Source organism: Lithobates pipiens, unplaced genomic scaffold, assembly GCF_037356315.1.
Source record: "Lithobates pipiens isolate NorthernLeopardFrog02 unplaced genomic scaffold, aLitPip1_a1.2 Scaffold_28, whole genome shotgun sequence".
Classification (NCBI taxonomy): Eukaryota; Metazoa; Chordata; class Amphibia; order Anura; family Ranidae; genus Lithobates; species Lithobates pipiens.
The window spans coordinates 138,995,854-139,019,570 of NW_027507789.1; the positions used below are offsets into that span (position 1 = coordinate 138,995,854).

General features: G+C 41.1%; 1 protein-coding gene across 2 annotated transcripts in view; it reads right to left on the bottom strand.

The window, feature by feature from the left end:
* The window catches only part of TMEM94 (transmembrane protein 94), a 177,251-nt gene that overhangs the window by 26,815 nt on the left and 126,719 nt on the right, over window positions 1-23,717 (bottom strand). For both annotated transcript variants that reach the window (XM_077459611.1, XM_077459610.1), the window contains exons 20-26: window positions 21,166-21,304; window positions 20,917-21,032; window positions 20,693-20,792; window positions 20,504-20,612; window positions 17,889-18,078; window positions 11,438-11,515; window positions 7,556-7,641 (exon numbers count right to left, since the gene is read on the bottom strand). In XM_077459611.1, the coding sequence (XP_077315737.1) occupies window positions 7,556-7,641; window positions 11,438-11,515; window positions 17,889-18,078; window positions 20,504-20,612; window positions 20,693-20,792; window positions 20,917-21,032; window positions 21,166-21,304 (818 nt within the window). The remainder of the gene's footprint in view (window positions 1-7,555; window positions 7,642-11,437; window positions 11,516-17,888; window positions 18,079-20,503; window positions 20,613-20,692; window positions 20,793-20,916; window positions 21,033-21,165; window positions 21,305-23,717) is intronic.

The window sequence follows — 23,717 nt, forward strand, 5'->3', positions numbered from 1 at the left end:
ACATTGGGTCTGCTGGACCCGCTGATTGGTTTCCACTGTGTCCACTCACTGCGGGAGCGGGTCATTGACGATGCATGCCCCCCAGACCCAGTGATCAAACTCATGTACAGGAGGTATGTGATTTTGCGCTGAAGTGCCCGCCCCGCTGCAGTAAATGTATGTGGGTCGGTCCGGAAGAAGTTAAAGACAACAATGTAATGAGTATTTTTTTAGTTAGATTGCCTGAAAATAATATATTTCTTGTGCAACCCATAGCTAAAAAAAAGTAACAATATTTTAATAAATATTTTTTAGACAGTTATAAAAAAAATAAAAAAATAGTAAAATAATCATTTTTTTTTGTCCTTGTTAAAATGACAATATATTATGGGATTCTGGTACAAAGCATTGCAAAGTTTTTGTTTGTTTTTTACAATTGAAAAATATATATATTTTCCAATTTCACACTTTTTTTTTTAAACGTGACACAAAAAAAAAAAAACAATGAACAAAAAAAAATCAAAATGAAAAAAGGTTTAAACATTTATGGTTAGAAAAATAGTAATAGAAAAAAAACTGCTGGAAAATAATACCTTATAATATAGAAGGGGAGAAGATGAAGGCGTCGTTTGTTAGGGAACGAAGGGTTAATAAGGAGTAAATAGGAACAAATTTTATTTAAAAATATTTTCTCTTTACCGGTCACGTTACTTTGACAACATATACGGAACAAAGATCATTCCTTTGGTCTGCAGATGAACGGAACAAAGTACAAAAGTGAATCTTTTGCACAGACATTCAGCAAACAAACATTCACTGGCATTCACCGCTTTATAAATAGACTCATTTGTCCCTCTAAATCGTTCTTTTACATCATCTGCTGTAATATGTATTTATACATCAACTCCAGGCTATCATTTGGATGGGTATGAATTGCTGGCAAATGGGGTGTCAATAAAGGAGGACAGGGCATCACACACACCCTTTGTACTGTGGTTAAGTTTTTTAGGGGGTGTGTAGCCCAGCCAATTAAGGGAAACACATTTTTTTGGTTTTGTTTTAAATAGAGTATTGAGGAGTTTTTAGCCCTCAATCACACTGAATGCGGCTTTGAAATCATGTGACTCCATCTAAAGTCACACAATTTTAGAGCTACGTGTCAGTGCGACTTGCATAAACATCTGTGCATGAAGCCGCACAGATGTCTTGAAAATCACACCTGAAATCACTAAAAGTAATGCAGAAACTACTGATTGAAACTGATGCGACACCGCAAAGTCGGCATTGCACAGATTTGAATGGCGCCATTGCTGACAATAGGGTGCGACTTGTCATTTGATTTCACCCGACCAAAGTTATTTCATTTTTTTGCAACATAAAAACCGAATGCGGCCTACAATATAAAAAAATAACGCGGCGTACAAAATTCAGCAATGTAATGTATATTTGATTACATAAAGAAAAAAAAAAAAAGTACAGTTTAATTGGAAATGAGCTATACATTCAATAAAGAAAAGTTTAACCGGTTCCGGATCGCCCTGTAGCAGATTTACATACATACATATATATATATATATATATACACACACACATATATATATATATATATATATATATATATGCGATTCTGCACTGATCAATCACAGCAGAAGCTGATCTGCGGGTGCTGGGCACTGGATGTCTGCTGGCACCTACCAATTGTCAGTACAACACACAAAGCAGGGATCTGCCTATGTAAACAAGGCAGATCTCCATTCTGACAGGGGGGGGGGGGAACAGATAGATTTTGTGTCCCTGCAAAGCAGGGAATAAAATTCATCTCTTCCCCTAGTAAAAGCAACACACAGTCACAAAAACACTGGTTAAGCACACAGTTAACCTTTGATTATCCTATATATTTAACCCCTTCCCAGCTAGTATCATTAGTACAGTGACCGTGTATAGTTTTAGCACTGATCACTGTATTAGTGTCACTGACGGACGGGAAGGGATTGCGTCTGATGTGGATACCGTCGTGTTGAGGGGTGATGGCTCTGTTGGGGGAACAGTTAAGTGGGAGGGGGCTGGTGGCTGTGATGGGGACAGAGTTGTGAAGGGGGATGGTGGCTGTGATGGGGACAGAGTTTTGAAGAGTGATGGGGACACAGTTGTGAAGGGGGATTGTGGCTGTGATAGGGACACAGTTGTGAAGGTGGATGGTGGCTGTGATGGGGACACAGTTGTGAGGGGGGATGGTGACTGTGATGGGGACACAGTTGTGAAGGGGGATGGTGGCTGTGATAGGGACACAGTTGTGAAGGGGGATGGTGGCTGTGATAGGGACACAGTTGTGAAGGTGGATGGTGGCTGTGATGGGGACACAGTTGTGAAGGGGGATGGTGGCTGTGATGGGGACACAGTTGTGAAGGGGGATGGTGGCTGTGATGGGGACACAGTTGTGAAGGGGGATGGTGGCTGTGATGGGGACACAGTTGTGAAGGTGGATGGTGGCTGTGATGGGGACACAGTTGTGAAGGTGGATGGTGGCTGTGATGGGGACACAGTTGTGAAGGTGGATGGTGGCTGTGATGGGGACACAGTTGTGAAGGGGGATGGTGGCTGTGATGGGGACACAGTTGTGAAGGTGGATGGTGGCTGTGATGGGGACACAGTTGTGAAGGTGGATGGTGGCTGTGATGGGGACACAGTTGTGAAGGGGGATGGTGGCTGTGATGGGGACACAGTTGTGAAGGGGGATGGTGGCTGTGATGGGGACACAGTTGTGAAGGTGGACAGTGGCTGTGATGGGGACACAGTTGTGAAGAGTGATGTTAATACAGCTGTGTGTGTGTGGGGGGGGGGGGTGTTAGTCGATAGCTGTGATGGGGACACAGTTGTGAAGGTAGATGGTGCTGTGATGGGGACAGAGTTGTGAAGAGTGATATTGACAAAGCTGCGGGGGGGGGGGGGGGGGGGCTAGTCGATAGCTGTGATTGGGACAGAGTTGTGAAGAGTGATAGGGACACAGTTGTGAAGGGGGGTGGTGCCTGTGATGGGGACAGAGTTGTGAAGAGTGACGGGGACAGAGTTGTGAAGAGTGACGGGGACAGAGTTGTGAAGAGTGACGGGGACACAACTGCGGGGGTGGGGGGGGAGAGTCGATAGCTGTGATGGTGACAGACACAGTTGTAGGGGAGGGTGATGGCTCTGAGGGTGAAACAAATGTGTATGAGGAGGGGGGGTGGGGGGCTCTGATGGGGTCACAAATGTGCGGGGAGATTCTAATGGGGACACAAATTTGTGGAGAGACTCTGATGGGTGATGGGGACAAAAGCTTGTGGGGTGGCTATGGTGGGGACATCAATTTGCAGAGGAAAGCTAATGGGCACACAAATCTGCAGGGAGACTCTGATGGAAATACAGATGTAAGGCATGAGGCTATGGCATTTAGGTATGGGCAGAGGACACAGGTGCACCATGCAGCCAGGCAAATTCTATTCTATGCCACTGCTGCAAATTTATTTATAAATGTTTTTTTTTTGGCCTGCGAGCGTGTGTAAAATATACTATGTGGCCCTCGAAGTGAAAAGTTTGGAGACCCCTGGTCTATCACATAAAATACATTTACGTTTTTGGTTGTAACATGACAAAATGTGGAATATTTCAAGGGGTATGAATAGTTTTTCGGGTGTGTGTGTGTGTATGTGTCTGTATATATATATTACTTTCAGTGTTTCACAGTATAAATTACCCCAGGGTATTTGATTTTTTCTCTCTTAATAAAAATGTTGATCTCCGTTTCTGATGATCTGTACCAGATTCAACCTCTCCACAGTCGTGCTGTGTACTCCCTGATAGTATCCAGCCGACTCTGAGACGCAAACGTCACTTCCTATCATAGTGGAGGTCACACCTTGATGCGTTTCGTCATATCAGACTTCAACTGAGGGTGTGACATTCAGGCTTATATTTGAAGAGTAAACAAACCGAGAGGCAGACCAATAAAAGCATGGTCGCCATGCCGTGAGATCGCCCCCACAGTTGAAGATGTAGTTTCCACAGCACGGCTGTGGAATCTACATAGACGCTATCCTGAGAAACAGACTGGTGATTACGCATTTATACATGCTTTATTGATTTAACCACTTCCCGACCAGCGCACGACGATGTACGTCGACAGCATGGCACGGGCAGGCATATTGGCGTACATGTACGTCCAATATTCGTTGCCACCGTGCCATCGGGAGCGCGCCGCCGGCGGCGCGCTCCCGCGCTGGTCGGGACCCCCGTGAGTCCGGTCGCGGGACCCGCGGACTCGATCGCCGCGGGCATCCCCGCGATCGTCTCACGGAGCGGCCGAATGGAGGAAATGCTGTATAAACAACATTTTCCCATTCTGCCTAGCAACTAGTGACGCTGATCTCTGCTCCATGTGATTGGAGCAGAGATCAGTGTACACTAAATGAAAGCCCAACCCCCCCACAGTTAGTAACACACCCCTAGGAACACTTAACCCCTACACTGCCACCCACAGGTTAACCCTTTCACTGCCAGTGTCATTTACACAGGAATCACTGCATTTATATAGCAGTGATTACTGTATAAATGACAATGGTCCCAAAAATGTGTCAAAAATGTCCGATGGGTCCCCGACAATGTCGCAGTCACAATAAAAATCGCAGATCGCCGCCATTACTAGTAAAAAAAAAAAATAATAAAAAATTATTAATAAAAATGCTATAAAACTATCCCTATTTTGTAAACGCTATAACTTTTGCGCAAACCAATCAATAATCGCTTATTGCGATTTTTTTTACCAAAAATATGTAGAAGAATACGTATCGGCCTAAATTGAGGGGAAAAAAATGTTTTTTTATATATTTTTGGGGGATATTTATTATAACAAAAAGTAAAAAATAATGCGTTTTTTTCAAAATTGTCGCTCTATTTTTGTTTATAGCGCAAAAAATAAAAACCGCAGGGGTGATCAAATACCACCAAAAGAAAGCTCTATTTGTGGGGAAAAAAAGGACGTCAATTTTGTTTGGGAGCCACGTCGCACGACCGCGCAATTGTCAGTTAAAGCGACGCAGTGCCGAATCGCAAAAAGTGGTCTGGTCTTTGACCAGCAAATTGGTCCAGTCTGAAAGTGGTTAAACAGCTTGTACGTATTTTGTATGAGGGACGGGTATTGGGTTCTAATAAATGTGTGAAACAGGATTATGCTATGTTGGAATCTTTTTGTTTTTTATAACTGTATCTAACTGGAGCAATTCACACTGTCCAAACCCACCTGCAATGCTGATGACTTTTCTTTAAAGTATTATAAGGATTTACTTTAAGGCCCAAGATATTCTGAGCTCTGGTGAGTGTAACCCCTGAGGGGATTGTGCCTCACGTGTTGAAGACCTTGGTGTTTGGTGAACCCTTTGACAACCATTTAGGATCGCCTGCTATTTCCAGAGTGGAACCCACTAACTGGCATCATATGACGTTACATGCTTAGGAACACATTTATGAAATTTTCTGAAATCTGGTGGACTAACATAAGCACTGTTATAACATAGGACCGATGCAGCGATCCAACTGTGTGTATTATATATATATATATATATATATATATATATATATATATATATATATATATACATATATACACACACACACACACACACATATACACACACTAATATATATATATAAATTATTATTTTTTATTATAACAGAGAGAAGCTCAGTCGCTATACGTTTATAGGAAAAGGTGACTCGGGAGTCTCAGAAAGGGTTAATGTGATGTTCTGAACTAGCATCTCTCCAGAATCGGTTGTTCTGAATCAGAACATTCAATCCTGGCTTCAGGTTTTGCTAGATGTCTGCAACCTGGCTCACTACACAGGTGCGCAGGGCCATTATATAGTCAGGTCTGAGAATTGCTCAAAGCTCTAATTTTGGAGACAGCTTCCAGCTTGGAGGTGGAAAGTCTCACCCGGGCTCAGGCGGCCCCAGCCAGAAGCCATGAGACAGCAGGAGAACCCCAATCCTTAGGCCAGAGGTGGGCCATGCAGCAGGGCACTGTGACCGAAGGCTAGAGCCAACTGTTCTGAGAGAGCTGAATGACACACTCAAAGGACTGGTAAGAGGAGCAGCCATGCTGCCAACACGCAAGCCAGGTGCCTTGGTATTTTCGTTAATTCATCTTATGTGGAAGAATCCCCTGCGTGGGCAACTGATGCATAAGTGAACATATATACATATTATATATATATATATATATATATATATATATATATATATATATATATATACACATACACATATACACACACACACATATATATATATATATATATATATATATATATATATATATATATAATTTTCTGTCCGTTATTCTCAGAGGAGCCAGAGCAGAGTGGATTAGATATCATGCTCCCAACCATATAGCTGGCTGATTTTTTTGTATAACTACCACTGCATATAAATATTAAAGAACTTTTTTTTATTTTTTTTGCTTTACATATTAACTAAACTGCATGCCACACTTTGTTTTAAAGGTTTTTATCCAACTAATCAAAACCTTAATCAGTCAACTGATTATGAAAATAATCATTAGTTACAGCCTACTGAAAAGTATGATTGGTAAAACTTCATTTTTTAGTTTTGGATAGAATGGACAAGGATTAGAACACCCGTCAGCCTTTATTGCTGTCTGTGCCCTGCTTAATGAGATCCACCATCTCTATTTGTCCTGTTTACCATTATCGCTTTAAAACTGAAAAAATAAAATAAAAAAAATAATCACAAATTTTGGGTTGTCCCCAGAACAGGAATAGAAGGGAGATCGTTGAATGGAACAGAAACTGACAAGAAATCTCCCCATTGGGACACAGATAGCAAAAAAAAAAAAAGGACTGACAGAGGTTATAGCCCTCCTTTACTCTATCCCAAATAAAAAAATAAAATATGTTGCCTTTGGCTCTACTATAAATAAACTATGGGGACCATCATTTTACACCTTTCCCGTGCTTGCTATGCATTTACCTTTTCCACCTTATTTATACACTGCATGCTTTAATGTGCTCACAGTACTTCCTGCCGTGGCTTCAGCACAAACTGTACTTTGTGAATGATCATCATTGCTGCCAACCTCAGCGGCCTCCTTGACTTTGCAAGGGACCAAATGCAATATAGGAGATGTACTAAATCTAAAAATGAATAAGTGTTTGTGCAAAATCTTCTATGAAACAATCTTTAATAAAAATTACCGGATTGAAAAAAAAAAAAAAAAATGTGATAAGTAGCAATTTTTTTTTTTTTTTTAACAAGGCACGTAGTATATAAATAGTAAGGCAAAAGAAAAATATGACACTTATTATGTTCGAAAATGACTTTCCCAATTCAACAAAACACTCTCAGTTATCTAGTGGAATGGGACAGTATGGGGATATTTTAAAGCATGCTGTCACTTTTTGCATAATTTCCAGGGATGGTATGCAATCTAGCCAGCAAAGCAGAGGAACGGTAGAGATATGTGAAGAATTTGGAGGGACAGACAAAAACAGTGATGGCACGTCCATTTAGTTATGTCATCACTCACCTCAGTAATGGATAACAGAAGCAAGACAACCATAAAATATCTGTCGTGCTGAGTAAAGGAGGTAGCTGGAGCAGACAGGCCAGGAACTAGAGAAGAAAAAATGTTCATATAACTTCCATAATACAAGATATTCTGACAATGTAAATCAATTATTTTTCCATAAAACAGTAAAATAGTTTTACAGCATTCCTGTTTTATCTTTAGGGCCCTTTCACACAGGCAATCTGATCAGGTCCGCCTCTCAGTTTTTCAGGCGGACCTGATCGGACCCTCCAGTCTGTTCTATGGAGCGGCAGATGTCAGTGTACACCGATCCGAAAAAAAAAAAGATGGTGGTCCTATTGCCCCATTAATCTGGGAGTAGCGGATGGCATTGGACAGAAACAGACAGGTGGTCCATTTCCATGAGATTGCCCCATAGAGGAGAGGGGACCTGTCATCCGCCTGCTCAGCGGGGATCAGTGGAGAGATCCCCCGCCGAACAAGCGGATTCCGCTTCACGGAGGCACCTGTGTGAAAGGGGCCTAAAGTGTATGCAAAATGTTCTTTAAGTTAAATAGTTAAGACATACATTTATATATATATATATATATATATATATATATATATATATATTACACAAGATAAAATTTTGCCTTGTGTGTTCCCTCAGGGAGATTTCCCTTCTTTACAACTTCCTGTCCCACAGACACAAAATGAAGCAAGAGGAAACATCTCCCTAAAGCGAAAAAATACACCCATAAACTGTCAGCAGATTTAAAGCTCATGTACATGGCTATTAGGGGGCCATACAGCATCCACAGCCGCTGTAAAAATGTATTAGGCCCTGCAGGGGGTGCATACGGCCCATAGACATAAAATGGGAAAATGTCATTGTACTGAGGATTGATGCTGTATGTACCCATTACAGCTGTGTGCACGATCCCTTACTCTAACCATACCTCCTGTTACAGTGGAAACTCTAAATATTTAAAGTGGAACTTCAGTCATTTTTTCCCAACTTCTCATCTATTAAATCTTCTGCCCTTGTTATTTTAACTTTGGATAGTACATTTTTTTTTCTGCCAGTAAATGCCTTATACAGCCCACTTCCTCTTCCTTGTCTGGTTAAAAGCCTAGGCTTATGACTTAATGCACAGCTCTCACTATCCTGAGAGAGTTTTCCAGGAGGGGAGGGCGGATGAGTCATAAGAGGGCCAATGAGAGCTGCAGGGCTGCAGAGCTGGAGGTGTGCCTCTGTGTGTCTGTGTAAATCCAGGAAGTGAACAGGCAGCAGCTTCAGCTGCCCACAATTAAAATGGTTGCAGCCAGACATAGTGGAGGGAGATTTCTGAAGCATATTTGGCAAGTACAGAATAACAGTATATATAAAATAACATGCAAAGTGGTTGGAGGGAAGCTTCAGAATGGCAAAGATGTTTTTATTACAAATTATGTGAGCAGACCGCATTTACTCTTTAACTTTTGGCTTTACGTACACTTTAATGAGTTCACTGGGTTCAGGTAAATTGGAGGGCTCATTTTATCATGAAGAAACCTTTCGACCTGTTAGCAATAGCCTTGGATCAAGGGACATGCCCAGAGTAAATGAGAAAAACCTGAATTGGAGCACTTGAGACATACAAGACTGTGGTTTGGCCTAAGATATACAGGAATTAAAATGGACAAATGAAAAATATATAGCCGTGTTAGTCTGTCAGATAGCTTGGGGTAGACCAGCTTGCAGGCTTCTCACTTGTCCTCATCATCCCCCAGGACCCCAATATCCATTTGCCACTTTTGTTTAATTTGGCAGAACACAGCTGCCTGAGGGGTAAGGTGCATTGCATGGAAAGTAGAAATCATCTTAGAGGGAGTGGATCCACAGACAATCTCTAATATGGGAACAGCAGTGGGGCAAAACTACTTCCAGCTAATTGAGTCCTAAGGGTGTAGCATATCTAGATTGTAAGCTCTAACAAGCAGGCCCTCGATTCCTCCTGTATTGAATTGTAACTGTACTGTGTGCCCTCCTGTAAAGTGCTGAGCAAACAGTTGGTGCTATATAAATCCCGTATTATAATAATAATTTGAAAGTGATCCAGAAACCCCTGCCAGACCACAAAATCAGGACCTGGACTTCCCCACAGGCTACACTGTCAACAATACAGCCTGGTTCAGGACTGACCCCAGCCTGTCAGTGGACAATAACAAAGCAAAAGCACTGCCATATGGTTATACTCTCCTTTAAATATGGTGAACTGAACCTTGGAAGTTCTACCCCAAAAAACGCAGGCAGATGGCAAAAGACTATTCACTAGCATGGCCTGTGGTTTTCCTGCAGCTAATCTTTCCCTATTACTGAAATTTTTCTGCATTTTGCCTCTGTGTGTCTATTGTAATAGAGACAGGGCTTTGCTTCCTTATGTCAGAGCCTCCAGCAAGGAGAACAGTGAGACCCACAGTACGGACATCAAATTACTCACACTGCAGACATATAGTTATAAGAATGTAGGCACAGGAGTGCCTAGACAAACTTACATACAAGAAAATGCACTGCTATTTTTCATCTGGAGTTTAAATAAACAATTTAATTGCTACCTACAGCATGGCAAATCTTAATTTTTTTAGCTCAATTCCACTGTAAGCCTTTTTCCTTGAGGCAAACCTGACAGGTAACTAGTGCTTGCCCTGCTGCTGTGTAGATTACAAGTGGCTGATATGAAGACCCTTTCAGGCACTTATACTATAAAGCAAACTAACGTAAAAAAGGAGGTGCTAGCCTAATAAAATTTACAAAACTCTTCAATGGTGATGAACCAGATATACAATATGTGCAATGTATTCAAATGTCCATGCAACAAAATACACAAAATATAAGGGCACATGTACTATAAGTCCATATCATGTGTATCCAATCACCGGGTTGCTGAGCGAATAAAATATAGTTGCCAAAAAACTTCTTCCAGATCACCAAACGTGCTCCACCATGTACTAGTAATTTATTATACCCACAATACCAACAAGCAATCAAACATTCTGGTTTAAAGCCATCCATCCACACAGATAGGTCTGCTCCTCTCCTGGTGGGTCCCGACGTTGCTCATAAACTAGAACAAGAAATCGTTTGAGAGGTCGGCGTCATTACCAAGTTCTCATCTTACTTGGTTTCAGAGTATGTGGAGTGCATGCCGGCTCTTGGGAACACAAGCGGCAGGATATTACATTCCTGACCGAGGAAACTGTTTATGGTGGAGCTACATCTACAGCACCTATATGTCAGTGCATATGAATATGATTTTACAGGTTTTGTCGATTTAAAAAACGGTATCACACTATATGCCCCTACTTGTTGGGATTTCTGGTTTACGAGCAACATCGGGACCCACCAGGAGACGAGCAGACATATCTGTGTGGATGGATGGCTTTAAACCAATATGTTCATTGGTTGCTCCTTGATGAGTGCAATAAATTACTAGCACGTGGTGGAGCACTTTTGGTGACCTGGAAGGAGTTTTCTATATTGTGTTCGCTCAGCAACCTGGTGATTGGATTCACATGATATGGACTTATAGTACACATGCACTTATATGTTGTAGTTTTTGTTGCATGGACATTTGAATACATTGCATATATTGGATCATCACCATTGAAGGGTTTTGTCACATTTATTGCGCTAGTACCTCCTTTAGTTTATTAAAGTGCCATTTGATATTTAATGGGGCAGCTGCCCATTAATCACAAATACATCTTTTGGTGAGGTGGGGTAGGTGCCCCGCTTATATATACTTATTGTTTAGGCACTTATACTAGTCCGAAGCAAAAATACATTTAACAATTGGATTCTTGTATCTTGCCTGGAGCTCAGCTCTAACATGAATTTTCAAGCGCTGTCTCACTTACCTGAACCATGACAAGGGTTAACTGACATTGTAATAGAAAGAGGAAGCATTTTCTTATACCATATGTAGCGTGACGAGCCTGGAAGACAAACCAGCAAACATTTAATTATAAACCATAATGCACAATGCCCTTACATATACAGTAAATATGCAAACATTAAAAATGATCTGCTGTGAAACCGAAAGTTTTGTTTTAAGCATAGCTGGATTCTAATTGGCAGGTTGGTGGCATTGTTCCATGGGGTCACTGACTGAGTGGGAATGCCACCACATTCATCACTGCTTTACACTCTTCACATTGGGGAAATCAAAAGACAAAACTTAAAGAATCATTGCAGAAAGGTTCCGCCCACAAGAGTTTATAATGTAAAATAGAGAAGCGAAAAGGAACACGTGTTTATTTTGTATGAAATTCCAGTTATATATGATGATGACAAAAATTGAGGATTTTTGCACTCACTGTAAAAATCTTTTTTCTTGGAGTCCGTTGAGGACAGCTATATATAACCTTCCAGTTATACTGCCGCCTACATGTAAATTGAATGCTGGCAAGTAAAAAAAACTGTAGGCCAGGCAAGGAGAACACCCTCTTACTACCAAGTATGCTTGAATTTTTTAACTTTTTTGCAAATCAGTACCGACAGCACGATCATGAACACAGAGGAGTGGGACCTGTGCCCCTCAAAGGAGAAAAGGATTTAATGAGGAGTACATAAGAGAAAAATTCTCTGTACTGTATTTTACAATAAGATGCAATTTTGACTTATCAGTAATATCCTTATCTTGGAGTACAGTACAAAACACAGGATTCTTAACTATGGGTTATATGCTACCACCTTCAGCTGATTGGACACTGGCTTCAGGATATCCCCGATATAAGCCCCCCTCCCAGAAAGCCTTGGTTTAGTATCATTCAATAGAAAGATCATAAATACAGCTAGGAAGGGCCGGTGTCAAAATACCATTTTCCTAATCATATACTACCGGATTCTTATTCTTAACTATGGGATATTCAAAAGCAGTCTAACTATGGGGCGGGCAACAAAGCAACCAAAATCCTAATAGGCTTACAAGTTATTTGGTTAGGGAAGGGTCTCGACAGAATTCAGAAAGCAACCTTACACCTGAAAATGGCCTCATACAGTGGGATAAAGTAGAAGGTGTAGCAGCTGAGAAATGAACTCAAATACTGCATGCCACAGCTAAATAAGGAAAGTTAAACTTTCAGATATACTGGAACGGGAAAGAGAAAAGTTAAAACACTGTCCTAGCTAAAGCAATTAAAGTCTAGGTATGGATAAATAAATAAATAAAGTCGCGCTATGGAAAAATCAGATCTCCAATGTGATAGAAATATGTGAAATAAAATTAATAAAAATGAAGAGAGAAAAGGAAATATACTGGGTTAGAGCTGCCTGTGCCTGAAGCCCTCACTTCCTTAATGGGAAGGAGAGGGAAATGAAAAGTGTAAAATAAAAAGGTTATGGCGCTAAACCCTATCAGTGATGTGATGAGTTAACTTATCATCAAAACCTGGTGTTTATTTTTTATATAGAAAGAAAAAACTGTTGGTGATAACGTGCAGAGATTTCCTAAAACAATTTTATCCAAAGAAAATTGTGTGTGATTAATGTGGAGTCAACATTCATGTTCCATTATAATTAAAACCAAAATGGGTATTAAATTATCATATACGTATCAACCTACTATGGGTGGGTACTAAAAACATGTAAACATTCATTTAAGTATGCAAAATGGTGGAAATATTGTTAGCATTCAACAATGTGCTAGTTCAGAACAGACTGTGCAAACGTGCAAAAAATGTGCAAAAAAGCAACTAAAGGTCAGAACAACCAGGGATCAGAAATAATTCAACCAAAAAATCGCATGAAGACGCAAAATGTGCAAATAAACAACAACTAAGGATCAGAACAACCAGGGGTCTGAAATATTTTCAACCAATAATCGCATGAAGACGCATCTATGTCCAATGTAAGTCCAAAGTTAATATTTGGCTTAGTAATATTGCTTTTAATGTAAAATGTGAGTAGTTCTTAATATTAATAAACGAACGATTTGGTTAAGAATGTATTACACTATGGATATGTCTTTCCTTATATAATTAACGTTGGATACCATACGGACGGAATAACGAAGCTTCACCCAGTGCACCAGCAGCAGCCAGAGATCGACACAGTGGCTTACATTGTGAAGGTCCATCCAGCCCCACAGGGGCATGAACTCTGGTGAGAGCATTCACATACTATAGCACTGAGTGGCGCACCGGAGATGAAGTTCTCTAATTGAAAACCCGCACTATTTGCACGAGTGAATCAAATATTCCCTATTGACTTTATGCACCAATTACAACAATAATCTGAAGAGGCAATATTACTAAGCCAAATATTAACTTTGGACTTACATTGGACATAGATGCGTCTTCATGCGATTATTGGTTGAAAATATTTCAGACCCCTGGTTGTTCTGATCCTTAGTTGTTGTTTATTTGCACATTTTGCGTCTTCATGCGATTTTTTGGTTGAATTATTTCTGATCCCTGGTTGTTCTGACCTTTAGTTGCTTTTTTGCACATTTTTTGCACATGTTTGCACAGTCTGTTCTGAACTAGCACATTGTTGAATACTAACAATATTTCCACCATTTTGCATACTTAAATGAATATTTACATGTTTTTAGTACCCACCCATAGTAGGTTGATACGTATATGATAATTTAATACCCATTTTGGTTTTAATTATAATGGAACATGAATGTTGACTCCACATTAATCACACACAATTTTCTTTGGATAAAATTGTTTTAGGAAATCTCTGCACGTTATCACCAACAGTTTTTTCTTTCTATATAAAAAATAAACACCAGGTTTTGATGATAAGTTAACTCATCACATCACTGATAGGGTTTAGCGCCAAAGTCTAGGTATGGACCACTAAAAGTCCACCTAACAAGTTTTCACGCCAGGGAGAAGCATAACAGTAAGGGTTGAAGCCAGATTCCCACCCAGTCCATTAGCAGATGTGCTTCTCTGTAATTTGCAAGACAACAGATTACTACCCGGTGGGTGATACAAGTCATCAGCATGGCATAGTCCAATGGAATCCATGTCAGATAACCTTGCAGATGAGAGGTCCAGCACTGAAGGGATAACCAAAATACCCTGAGCTCTGAAATGTTGATTGGAAGAAAAGTTCCTCCAATGGCCAAGGAGGAAGGAATTCAGAACTTCTTACCAGCCCTAGAAGCTGATGAGTGGAGGGGATGTTGTACTTGTTCAGCTCCAAGCTCCAGTGCAAGTCTGATCCCTGACCCAAAACTCATCTGCTCCCGACTGCAGATTCTGAACATGGAAAACAAAAGCCTGGAGGTTGCCCAGGGGAAAACAAAACCTGAACAGGGCTGAGATTTAGGCTTAGATACTTGAAGAGATGGGATGATTCCAACGCTGAGTTCAGGAGATTTGGATCCAAGATTTGCATAGTCGAATGGAGCTGTGACTGAGCCAAGTATGATTTCAGAAGAATGTCATCCAATATCCTACAGAGTAAGAACACGTGCTAGTGCCTTGGGGAAGATACCAGGAGCAGCGGACATGCTCAAGGAAGAGCCACATTTAGAAAAGAGCAGAAAACCTCCAGCAAAGATGCAGGAAGTGCAGAATTGCCAGGAAAATCGGGACATGCAGTAGGCATTACACAAGTTCCACAGAGGCTGGAAGGTTCCCCATATGGAGGAATTAATGACGGACCTGTGTTTCCAAATTACAAAAAAAGGGCAAAACACTGCGCTACTTAGATAAAACTAGCAGCTAACACTCAAACATACAAAGTTATAATAAATGTGAAAAAAAATATAAATTTAGCGCTAAAAAATAAACTCAAAGAACCCTAAAAGTAAATTTTAAGCGAGTATGAGTGACCCGTCTTTAAAAAGGGGAAGCTTTGCACTGATTATAAAACAAGTGTAAACGACATTATGTGCAAGGTGCAATCACTGGTGCTATATAAATACAGCAGTGCATAAATAATGTTATAACAGTGGGATCACATGACGTGAATCCTGAAGGGTAAACTATTAACAGTTCATCGATCTGTACGAAAGTCCACTAGTATGGAAAAAGAGTGACCAATCTTCTCATGTAGACCTTGAGTCAAGGTAACAAGGAGACAAACCACGACAATCTATTTGTCTGTAGAAGTATCTGAGGATGCGACACTCTGAAGATATAAGATGGATACTCTTACCAGAACAGTTGCATGCCCTATGACAATGGGTCTAAAGAGCTTGTAATCCCAGATGGCATATAACAAGAAAAAAAGAAAAAAGAGCTCCGGATGGTGTAGGTTAAAAAAAACGATTGGTTTTAATAAAAAATACGTATTATACAAATATAGAAAGTGATCACAAAAAAGACAAATGGGATAAGAAAAAAGCAATATGGGGTGCAAGTAACCATATTGCTTTTTTCTTATCCCATTCGTTTTTTTTTTTTTCTTTTTTCTTGTTATATGCCATCTGTATGAACCCTTGAAATTGGAATTGGGATAAATTGGTTTCCTGAGGTATCGTCGCCCTCGAGCGTGGGAATCACTGGTTGGTAACTATCGGGGCCCACCTATTTCCATGTGGGATCGAGGACGCCTATAAGAGGATTCCATACCGTGACCCTTCCCATCAGAAGTTGGAGTATAATCCTTTGGGATTACAAGCTCTTTAGACCCATTGTCGTAGGGCATGCGGGTCTAACTGTTCTGGTAAGAGTATCCATCTTATATCTTCAGAGTGTCGCATCCTCAGATACTTCTACAGACAAATAGATTGTCGTGGTTTGTCTCCTTGTTACCTTGACTCAAGGTCTACATGAGAAGATTGGTCACTCTTTTTCCATACTAGTGGACTTTCGTACAGATTGATGAACTGTTAATAGTTTACCCTTCACGTCATGTGATCCCACTGTTATTACATTATTTATATAGCACCAGTGATTACACCTTGCAAATAATGTTGTTTACACTTGTTTTATAACCAGTGCAATGTTTCCAAATTAGACTCAGGCGGATAGAGAGAAGCAGAATGATTGTGATTTACACAAATCAGAGTTGGCCCACATGACAAAATGCAATGCAAACAGAAATAGCCAGTGTGTGTGTGTGTGTGTGTGTGTGTGTGTGTGTGTGTGTGTGTGTGTGTGTGTGTGTGTGTGTGTGTGTGTGTGTATAAAATTAAAACAAGGTAGACTCATGATCCAGCTGCAGAGCAGGAAGGATCAAGGATTGAGTGATACTGGATCACCCATGGCTGTTGATGAAGCACCCTCAGCTGAAACACAAAAATAGTATTGCAAGTGAAACTGTACACACAAAGGGTGCACCGGACAGGCAACTGAAAGGTAATGGCCATTGTGACTAGGCCACCATAGCCCAGCAACCATGTGCAAATAAGGCAATACCAGCAAGGTATACTCAGAGATCAACTACAAAGCAAGCAGAGTTAAATGTCATCAATCACTACAGGCCACTGGACAATAGAATAGACAATGAAACAATACCAACTAGGTTTACTCACAGCCTCACTGCAGAGCTGTAGGTGTTAATGGTAGTGTGTGACTAGGTCACCACATGCCACCATACAAACAGAAACTGTGATCCATTACTAACAAGGGATACACACAAACACCAGCAAAGTAGGATAGTAAAAGGCTGCGTGTGACAAAGCACCATAGGACGCCATACCAACGTTATCTAATTATGCATTACCAATAAGGATTAATTACAGACCCACTGCAGAGTAGGAGGGGTTAATAACTGTGTGTGAATAAGTCACCATAGGCTGCTGTACAACACTAGTGAGATATCATCAGCAGCGGTTACTCACACCCCACTGCATAGCAGGAGGGTTGGTGGCCATGAGTGAAAGTCACCATAAGCCACTGTATAAACAGTATACAGTGAAGCATTATCAAAAAGTGTTACCCACAGGCCACAGTATCAGGAACACAGAGAGAACTTGCAAACCAAGGGGTCACAGAACCCCCTGACCCAACGCCTTTCTGCCACAGATCTGTCATGTGTGGTGCTACAGTATTGTAAGGATACTTACAATATTCTTAACGGGTTGAATGGGTTACTGCCTTTCATGCCAGGCATTCATGACAGCTGGGTTTTATGGAACATCCTCTGATTTTTGGGCTGCTTTGATGGAAGAACATGCAGAGCTATTTGTTTGTTTCCGATGTGCTTCTGAGCTTACTAGAAAATTTTCCCTTCTTCAGAAAGAGTCAATTTCCCAGCAAAGTCCCCTCCCTCCTGCCATAGCTCTCTCCTCTTCTGGGAGTGTTTAAGGAACAATATTCTCAGGCATTTTAAATGTCTTCACAAGAAAGGTAATAAAATTGGGAGATGCAGGCTATAAACCCTGCTTATGCATTTACTTACATGTTCAATAAGACGGATGATGCTGATGCTGTCCTCCTTTCTGAAGGACATGGAGCAGGCCAAGCTGGTTAGTGCTGAAGAGAGATGCAGTGGAGACAGATCCTCTAAAGTGTTGGTCCTCAGAGGGCCACTCACGTACCCAAACGTCTCCCATGAACAGCGAGAGGGGAACAGTGGGTCCAGGGAAATGCTAGGTGAGGTGCAGGACAAATTTGGGTTTGAATTAGAACAATAAACAGAAGAAAGGCATGGCAAAGTTTCAGGAGAATACAATCGAGAAATCGGCAATAAAAATGTCCTATGTCAATGAAATTGAGAGAAGAGTCCAAAAAACGGACCGTACCCAAAACTGCCATTTCAGATGTGGGTAATTGCTGGCAAGCTAATCCATATTCAGTTTTTTGCTGGGAATTACTATGGCGTGACCACTCGAGCAGAATTCCTTGTGCCATCCAGCAGCTGCAGGTATTACAAAGTCACCATGGTACCATGCTGCTCTCAAGCACTTTTCATAAAGTGGAGAATCCAATATCACAATATTATGTGTGGAAATTTCATAAGCGAGACGTTAAGAGAAGCTTGAGGGCAATTTAACACACTACTGTACATCAAGACACAAAATGGCAGTTTTGGGTAAATCCGGAGGAAACAGTACAACCCCACTGCCCGTCCCCCACTTCTCAACTCGGCCAATCAGTATTGTCACAAGGGGATTTTAATAAGTTTGTAGTCATAGATGTAGTCATAGATGCAGCCACTGTGTGCGTAAACATACTGTTGTAGCATCAGCTACATACCGTAAGCGCCGTGGTATTTCGGGGAGCAGTACAAGTGAATTCTTCTCTGATGTCAGAAATAAAAAAAAAAAAAAAAAAGAGTCGGACTGAGTGCAATGAATACAAGGCTTCCTCTCATTGGCTAAGGTGAAAATTGTAAAGTTATCCACCCACCTTTCCATCAATTCTGGAACACAGCAGAACTAACTGTATGCAACTAAAACAGAATTTTACAGCGCACACATTGGTTGCATCATTATGTAATGGAAATCGTTTTATTGGGCCAGTTTGACTGAAACTATTTAAAGTAATAGGAAAGCTGTAACTCTAGTTTAAACAATTGACTGTCATGCTGATAAAAAAAATCTGCTCATGGACCGCACAAAATACATTTAGCAAAAAAATATCTGCAAGCAAGACACAAAAGCTCACCCCCCAAGTGGTAATGACCACACCTGCATATAGGTTGGATCATCATATGCAACCTGGGGGGTGAATTCGAGTGGCATGCCTAATATCTCCACTGCACATCATGAGGCCACCAGGGAGCACTGGACACACAAAGCAAATAGGCGTGGGCAGAAGATGTTCAATATTTTATCGCAGCTGAAATTCTGCTTAATTACTTTTTCCTAAAGCTTGAGAAACTTTGAAGAAGAGACAAAATCGATAATATATACCTGTTTACAGGTAGTCCTATACCCATACTAAATAAGCACATTTCTGTCTCAAATGAAAAAAACAGCATATCTTTTGTATGCAGAAGACTGGTATCTTGTAATATGGTAATTTAAAAGATACACAGACAAACTGAATACCAAGCCCATCCAAATAATACTCACTATCCCTAACAAGGGCGGAACCTCAGAAGTGGAGCCCTAGTGCCATTAAGTGTTTGCTTTCCTGATATACTTACATCTGTACAAAAAACATTCATGCTGGCTTCTGAAAAGAAAAATGATGTATGGTAACCCAAGGCAACCAATGGACAATTTTTACTAGCTCAAAATTTCAAGTCCTGAGCTACTAGCCAGGACTCAAGGGTTACTTGCCACCAGTTGCCCCCACTCAACCCCTACCCCGCCTGTCCCTAAACATGCCCTCAAATTATCTCATGAAATTACACTATTTTATGCAGAATTAAGTTACAAAAATAAATATTAACCACCTTATTAGTGCCCCCCTTAGCACAGCCTCACCAGTGCCCATGAATGCAGCCTCGTTGTGCCCACCATTGTAATAGCTTACATTACAATTGCCTCTGCTCGCTGTCACACAGAGCCCCGCCCTCTTGACCTGCGCCTGTTGTAGACAGAACGCATTCCCAGCATTGGGCAGGTGTTCTATCAGACGTGGGTCAGGAGGGCGGGCTGTGTGTGACAGCGAGCAGAGCGGAGGCAATTGTAATGTAGCGGTTACAGCAGGCTATTGACACTCTGGGATCCCGTGGCTTTCCTCTTCCTCCATGCTGATCACTGGGAGAACAACTCCTGATCAACCCCACCCGCCGTCGGTGCTTGCCCCCCACTCCCAGGCAGCTCAGCTCCTCACCAACCATTGTAAAACGCGAGTAGAAAATTTGAGGGTTGAGGTAAACAATTGTTATCAGCCTTTGGATTACCATGCAATACCTCGCTACCTTTTGTTTATTTTTATTACGTTGTGTCAATAAAGGGTCACTGCATACCAAATCTTAACATCTTATTTTGATGGTGGCATCTCGATACTGGTAAGTCCTCAAAGTGATATGCAATCATTAGTGGTTTTGATCCATTAATATGACAAGCCATATTGAAAGGCAGACAAAGATAGGGAGTAACAGTAAAGAATGCTGCTGACCTGATATCACTCTGTAAGAATAAGCCACTGTTTCTGACGTTTGCAGAACTTCCCATACAGCAGGTCACCTCCCCATACTCCTGCATGATCTGGATCATATCGCACATAGCTGGGGAACAAAGAAATATTACCAAAGGAACATTTCAACAAACCAAGTCCATCTATTACAGCCTTTTTTGCTTTACCCACTTTCTGGTGTACAGTCTGTAAACAGCGGTACCAACAAAGGAACATTATCAATGTTCTGCAGATGAGGTCTTACTTGATGGATACCACGAGGAAGTTTTGCCTATGGTTAGGTAATAAAAAAAAAATGGTTAAAAAGCACCACTAAATCGTAAACAGCTATTCACATTGTAGCTTAGTCAAGGTAAATTTTTTTTATAAAAAATAAATAAAAAAAGTTTTCTTACACGATTCGAATCCTCTAGAAAACTAGGAACATCACTATCTGTAGGCTGAAAACTAATCATATCTGAATGACCCTCATCATCCATCAGTAATAAGCCCTCTGCATCTTCTCGAGAACCTAGAAGTGTTATGAAGAAACAAGTTATTTGTGTGGACAACTATTCAATACTGTCCAAAAACAAAAGTGGGATAACAGGATGGAGAACATTTTGAAAGAACCATGCTACAATTGTTCTGATATTTTTGCTCACCTTGATGTAGGTCATCTCGCAGAGATCCAGCATTACTGGGGCTGGATGGTGGTACCACAGATCCTGGCCCATCACCGTTTGGAGTTAGAGAGATGTGACAGTTCCATCCAGTTTCTAGGCCCATTTTCTCAGAAAAGACCTGAGTAGACACAGTTGGAACAAAATTAAACAGAAAGGGCGTTTCAAGTTAATATCTAAATGTATCCAATACCCACTTGAACTTCCTTGAAACGGATAGCTATAAACTCTAGAACAGGGGCAGGCAACCTGTCAAAGGTTGAGATCTACCTGGACAACATAGTTACACAGTAACATAGTAGGTTAAAATAGACACAAGGCCAACCTATGTGTGTGGTTATTTGTCAATATTACAGTGTATATCCCTGTATGTTGCGGTTGTTCAGGTGCTTATCTAATAGTTTTTTGAAGCTATCGATGCCCCCCGTTGAAACCACCGCCTGTGGAACGGAATTCCACATCCTTGCCACTTTTACAGTAAAGAACCCTCTACGCAGTTTAAGATTAAACCTCTTTTCTTCTAATTTTAGTGAGTGGCCACATGTCCTATTAAACTCCCTTCCGCGAAAAGGTTTTATCCCTATTGTGGAGTCACCAGTATGGTATATGTAAATTGAAATCATATCCCCTCTCAAGCGTCTCTTCTCCAGAGAGAATAAGTTCAGTGCTTGTAACCCTTCTTAATAACGAATATCCAGACCTTTTATTAGCTTTGTTGCCCCTTCTGTGTACTCGCTTCATTTCCAGTACATCCTTCCTGAGGACTGGTGACCAGAACTGGACAGCACACTCCAGGTTAAGCTGGACCAAAGTCTTGTAGAGTGGGAGAATTATTGCTTTATCTCTGGGAGTTAATCACCTTTTTAATGCATGTCAATATTCTGTTTGCTTTGTTAGCAGAAGCTTGGCATTGCATGCCATTGCTGAGCCCATCATCTACTAAAACCAATTTTTTTCAATACCTTCGCAACCAGATGTCCTTCCTCATTCTTTATGGGGCCAATATGGTCTGTCCTCCCTTTTTACTGTCTATATACTTAAAGAAATTCTTGGGATTTTTTTTCACGCTCCTCCGCCATGTGTCTTTCGTGTTCCATCTTAGCTGCACCAATTGCACCCTTACATATCTTGTTGCATTCTTTGTAAAGTCTGAATGCGGATGATGATCCCTCAGCCTTGTATTTTTTGAAGGCCTTCTCCTTTGCTTTTATGTGCATTTTTACATTAGAGTTAAGCCATCCTGGACTTTTGATCGCTCTTTTAAATGTATTTCCCAATGGGATGCACTGGCTAATGCCCTTATTTAATAAGCAAACCCATCTCTCCTCCGTGTTCTTTGTTTCTAAGATCTTATCCGAATTTATATCTTCTAGCAAGGTTCGTAGTTTAGGAAAGTTGTCTCTATTGAAATTCAGTGTCTTTGCGTCTCCCTTGTGTTTACTATATATGTGATTTATACTGAATATTAATCACAATTGACCTGTGATCATTTCCTAAATTGCCCCGTATTTCCACCGTGATCAGGTATGTATTGTTGGTAATCAGTAGATCTAGTAATGCCTTGTTTCTAGTTGCATCTATCATCTGACCCATGAAATTGTCCTGCGAGACATTTAGGAACTGGCAAGCCTTAGACAAAAGCTTGGTTCCCTCCGCCCAGTCTATGTCTGGATAATTAAAATCCCCTATTATGATAACACTTCACATCCTTGTCCATCTCCCCCTCTTTCCTCAGGTTAGGAAATGCATATAGCATACTCCCAGTATTATTTGCCCCTTAGCTTTATCCCTTTGGAGCTATACCCATAAGTATTCCACCTGCTCCCTTAGTAATATCATCTCTCACATTCACTTGCACATTATTCTTGATATATAGGCATAACCCCCCCCCCCCCTCCTCCTTTTTTACCCTCTCTATCCCTGTGATAAAGGGAATACCCTTGAATGGTTGCCAGCCAATCATGAGAGCTGTTGAACCAGGTCTCTGAAATTCCCACAAGATCAAAAGCCTCCTCGTTCAACAGTTTCTCTAGTTCACCCATCTTTTCCGCCAGGCTCCTGGCATTGATGAACATGCCGCATAATTTAGACCGATTCTGGGAGGACAGCCTATGACATCCTCCCAGAATGACAGATCAGGGGCATTAATGGGCAGGCAACCTTTCAGAGGTTGAGATCTACATGGAGGAAATCAAAGAACCCCAGATGTGGGGGTTTGTGGTGTTAGGCAGCACCCTTTTTAACTGAAGTTTTACAGTTGGCTGGGCAGGAATCATTTAAAAAGGGTGCTGCTCGACACAACAAATGCCCTCCCATGGAGATCGTAGTTTCCTCCATGTTGTCTAGGTAGATCTCAACCCCTGAAAGGTTGCCTGCCTGTTAATGCCCCTGCTCTGTTAGTGACACTCCATACATCATAGGATGTCCTCCCAGGATCGGGCTCCGACATACTCTGTCATCTGCTGTGTCTACCAGACAAAGAGGATAAGTGTACTGGGCCGCTGCCGTTACTATGTAATCGCTGTGACCAATCA